At 35.7% G+C, this 5,120-nt stretch overlaps 1 protein-coding gene across 1 annotated transcript; it reads right to left on the bottom strand.

Annotated features, from left to right (window-relative positions):
* Positions 1–379: 379 nt before the first annotated feature.
* Positions 380–4,738, bottom strand: LOC116007416 (protein ACCELERATED CELL DEATH 6-like). Its single transcript, XM_031248080.1, has 3 exons — positions 4,047–4,738; positions 2,333–2,967; positions 380–982 (listed from the first exon to the last, which is right to left on the bottom strand). The coding sequence occupies exons 1-3, from the start codon at positions 4,657–4,659 to the stop codon at positions 437–439; spliced, it is 1,794 nt and encodes a 597-aa protein (XP_031103940.1). The 5' UTR covers positions 4,660–4,738; the 3' UTR covers positions 380–436.
* Positions 4,739–5,120: the final 382 nt, after the last annotated feature.

Here is a 5,120-nt window from a genome sequence, read left to right as displayed (position 1 = left end):
TTTTTTTTTTTTTTTTTTGAAGGAAACATAACTGAGTTTTTATTTTCAAAAAAAAAAACAAAACAAAACAAAAAAAGACATAAGGAACATGGAAAAACCAAAAAAAGAAAAAAATTAGAATAATTAAATAAAGAAGAACAATTCAACAAACAGAGAGGATAAAAAACATCTCCCATCCGATGAAACCTCCAAACCTCTTGACCTCTCCATCTCAGATTCAGAATTTTTGTAGGAGACAACCCACTTGACCTCAATATAATAGGCAAATTAAAGTTGTCATGTGTGGAGTATACTCAAATTAAAGTTATGTTATAACTCATAAGACCCTGTTCTTAAAGTCATTATTGCAAAGTAAATCAAGAGTAGCACAATCACACTATTGATAAGACCTTAGCCTTAATATTTTTGATATGGTGGCCGGCTACACTACATTTTATTAAGTAGCATATAAATAATAGTAAGTACAAACACTAAAAGCGAAAATGAAAATGAAGATGCCTAAGATTAAATCAGTAATAGCAAGGGGAAGTAAAGGTACTAAAATGACATACATTGCGCACAGGAACGCAATTACTACTCCGTAACATGAAAAAGCAAGCAATACACCCTGCGCAAAAATCAGACTTGCCACAGTTCCAAAGCTCCTCGAGTAACGTGAGGCTTCACTCACCATAGCAATGTGAATGACAATGGAGCAAAAAGAGCATAGGAAAGCAAGAGTATTAGTAATAACAAAGGCCTTAAAAGCTGTGTTTCGTAATAATAATGGGTACCCTTTTTCTTGTTGGTATCCTCCTGGCACTGTAATACCGGCTGCAAAGGTCATGGTTAATATCAATGTTGCCACAACAATGCTTGTTTTACCCATTCCTATCATAGCTTCAATCTCCTTTTCTGCCTTGTCAGAAATATTATCTTCGTGTTCCGGAATATTTCTGATGCGGTTAGCAAATTTTCTACTATTTAGAAGTGCTCTACTGCCCTGTAGCATATATATAAGAACATCAATGTCAGTGATTTATTGGGGATTTTTGAAACAGTGTTAGTTGACATGAAAAAAAAAAAAAAAGCATGAGAAAGAAAGTTGGGGATCATCTGTAAGATAGGGTGTTTTGAACCGTGCATAGGGAAGAAAAATGATAGCACGCGCCCGCCCGCCGCCAGGTTGGCACCTTGACAAATCAGTTTTTTTTTTTAAAATCATATTTGTTTTATTTTTTTTCTTTCTCCTATTTTCTCTTTCTTAATCACACTTAGCATCCTTATCAATGAAGTTATTTCACCGTTTTTTAGGAGTTTTTGTAAGTGTGAAGGCCTGATTAGGGAAGAGAAAATGGGATGAAAGGAAAAAATAAATAAAACAAATATAATTTTAAAAAATTAAATAAATAAAGTCAGTGTGACCAATTATTAAATTTCTTTTTTATGCCTAAATAACACAATTCTTGCAGGAGCACCCCAATCCTCTCTCTCTCATCTCCTCTCCCCTCCATGTGGCTTTCATCCCCTAAAAAACTGTGAAATAACCACTGATGTAGTTGCTCTTACAAAAACTCCTCAAAAATCGCAAAAAGACCTCATTATTAAGAATGCTCTAATAAGTTTAACACTTTAAACTATATAAATACGTACTTTGACGTGGAGGATGGATATATAATATAATGTTGTATGTATAGAATCTAGATAAATTTAATTGTCTGCATAGACAACTCAGTTGGTTACACGGGTGAAGTTTGGGAACAATGACCCGGGATTGAGTCTCACCAGCGGAAACATGGCAGTACGTGTGTGAGCAACATCTCAAAGCAAGGGGGGTCCATTCTACTTTGTTGTAAGCAATTGTCTAGCCTATGTGTTCAATTCAACTGACGAGCCGGGGTATGGGGCCTTGGGGGTTGGTGCATGGTTGGAGTACGCGCTAGTTGGGCGGTAGACTAGCCCCTAGGGCCTAGGCGGCGACCTATATAAATAAATAGTGCATTTTTTGTGGGTGTATGATATATATATTACTTTTCTTATTTCTATAAATAAATAAATTTAAATATATATAAATATAATAAGAAAATTAACAAGTTAAGGCTCGCCCGAGTTAACTCGGCTAACTCTACCGAGTTGGGCGCATTAATTCGGCCGAGTCGACCGCCAACTCGACCCAGTTAGGTGCTAGGCGGCCGCCTAGGGAGCAATTTACCTCGGCCTACGGGCGCCTAGCAACTAGGCGGTCGATTTTTGCAATAGTGGGTTGGTGATTCAACAATAAATTTAATTTAATTAGTGTGGCATAAAATAATATAATATAGAAGCAAATTAAGTGTACCATGTACGTACTCACCTCTCTTATCTCGACGTTTGGCAATAACTTATATCCTGAAACGGCTATGTCAATCGGAGTTTGGTGTTTCTTATTAAATGCAAAATAATTCAGCATACGACGCTCTTTTATATATTTGTCGATAACACTGTAGCGATTAACAGCAAGCAGGTGCAGTGGTGTGTTGCCATCCTCATCTTTCTGATGAATAAGGTTGTCAAAATGGTCATAGCTTTCTATATGCCGTATCACATTCACTTTCTTACTCAATATTGCTTCATGCAATACATTTTGCCCTTTGCTATTCACCATCTCCCAACAATCTGGGCACATATTTAATATCTCTTTCATCATTTCGACCTTACCCTTCCTTGCTGCTATGTGGAATGTTGTTGTCCACTCTTTGTCACTGCCCGCATAAATGTAAGCTGCAGATGGTTTTCTTTCAAGTATCATGCGAGCAGCTTTAATATTGTAAATTTTTACAGCATAATGTAGTGGACTCCAACCAAAATCATCAATTTCCTCGCACAAACACATCTTCTTTTCCAACAGTGATTGCGTGCATTCTGTGGCAAACTCTCTACAACTACTTTCAGTGCGATACTCCAAAAACAGAATCTTTACTGACTTGGATATATTTGTGTACCCAATACCTGTCCGTCATAATACCAAAACGTACTCAGTAAAATTAATTAATTAATTACACTATGATTATGATAGATAGGTGTTTTCGAATTAATAATATAAAATATTAACCTAGCTAAAGGTACGAACGGTTTTGATTAAATTAAACTATGTTAATATATATAAATATAAGTAAGAATTTATTTTAGGGTGTTTGTCAGTGCCAGAAAAATGCAGTCCGGAAAACAATTTCCATTGACCAAGGAAAATGAGGCCATTTTTTCGGAAAATGACTCCCGAGTTTTTTTTCCAGTAGTCATTTTCTGGACTTGGCTTCAACAATTTTTTTGGCCAAAATGACCACATCTGTTACTTTTTAAAAGAAATATTATTATTTTATATATTATTATTATTATTTTATATTTTAAAAAATAATTAAAATGTAAAATTATACAATTTAATTCATTTTCCAGAAAAATGAACCAAACTCACAAAGATAGTTTTTCAGAATGCAACCAAAAAATTGTACTCCATACTTTTACTCCCTCACACAAAAGTTTAATGGAAAATAATACATGTACTCCAAGGGAGTAAAACTCCCACCACATGTCTTGATTTTATTGGAAGAAGATGAAAACAAAATAATAAAAACTGTGGCCCACATATTGTTGAATGAATCAAATAATGACATGTAAGCATAGAGTATAAAATGGAGTAGAATGTGGAAGTACATGTAGTATTACTCAAGTTTAATATTAACACTTTTCTTGGTAGAACTCTAATTTATATCATATCATTAGTAACAAACAACTATTTTAGACCCAACATGTCTCACGGATTACAGTTACAGTTTGCCGAAAATAAAGTAATAACCTAATAATAAAATTGATGATATCATAAATAGTTTAAGCCTTATATAAAATATTTTATAATATAAATGTAATACTATATGCAAATATGTAATAGGTAACTTAATTTTCTAATTAAATTTGGTGTAGATCGAGTCATACCCAAACAAGAGTTAATAAGTTGCAATAATGTAATTTTTTAGTTATGGCGGCATGGATGCATAATTAACTTTTAATTTAGAACATACAGTTGCGTATACCTGATAATATAGCTGCATGGAGAGCATTGCGACCCAATGGTCCACCATAGGTGGGCTTTTTACATGTGTTGAGCATTTCCACCAAGCACCCATGAAATTGCAACTCTGCTGCTATGTAAATGGGTGTCTCTCCATCATCATTGGCATGATACTCAAATTCAGAATCCTCTTTAACCAATAACTTCACCACTTCCAAATGCCCCATTCGCACTGCCTTGTGCAAAGCCGTGTCTTTCACCTTATCCCTCATCCCAATCATCTTCGTCACTCCAACACCAAGCTCTACATCCTTGTATTTCTTGGTGGCAGTGATGATGAGAGAGACAATATCGGCATAGCCTTTCTCCGCTGCACATTGGAGCACAGTTTCATCTTTATTGTTTCTAGAAAACAACATAGACGAGGCCACACGATCCTCTTCTGTTTCTAGGATGTTTTCCACAAATTGTTTTTGGCCGTGGAGCGCTGCAACGTGCAGCACAGTATTGCCAGATGGAGTAACTTGATTATCTGCCACTGTCATCGCCGTCTGTCGGAGAGCCTCATAATAATCTTCGTGTTTACCTTCCACTGCTGCTCTGTACAAAGCCGGCATCATCCTGTCAAAGCCCATAGCCGCTTCCACTTATATATACCTATATGGATAAAATTAAAATAAAGATGGCTGATGCTTTAAGAGTGCTGCCACTAAAAATGTGCAATAATGATGTAGGCAGGTGGAGGGGGAGGATGATTATATATCTGCGCCTGCGTATTTAATTTGGTGTTTTCAAGATTGTTGTTTCCATGAAAGTTCTAAGTATTTAGAGGGAGAATTAAAGTGAGTAGCCTGCCTGGGGTCTCTCTTTCAACTTTCAAAAAGTTTCCGCGTTTACGGGCCTTTCTTCCTCTTCTGTGATTTGGATTCAACTTTCAAAAAGTTTCCGCGTTTCCGTTCCTTTCTTCCTCTTCTGCGATTTAGATTCTACAGTGTGTTTGTTTGTTTCATTTTTGTCTTCATTTATTTACATGATAAACACCTTAGTCAATATATAACAACCAAGGGTTATTCACACCCAACTACTCCTAATCACA

This window comes from Ipomoea triloba, chromosome 15 (genome assembly GCF_003576645.1).
Source record: "Ipomoea triloba cultivar NCNSP0323 chromosome 15, ASM357664v1".
Classification (NCBI taxonomy): Eukaryota; Viridiplantae; Streptophyta; class Magnoliopsida; order Solanales; family Convolvulaceae; genus Ipomoea; species Ipomoea triloba.
Note: the sequence above shows the minus strand (reverse complement) of the source record. Positions and strands in the feature narration are given on the sequence as shown.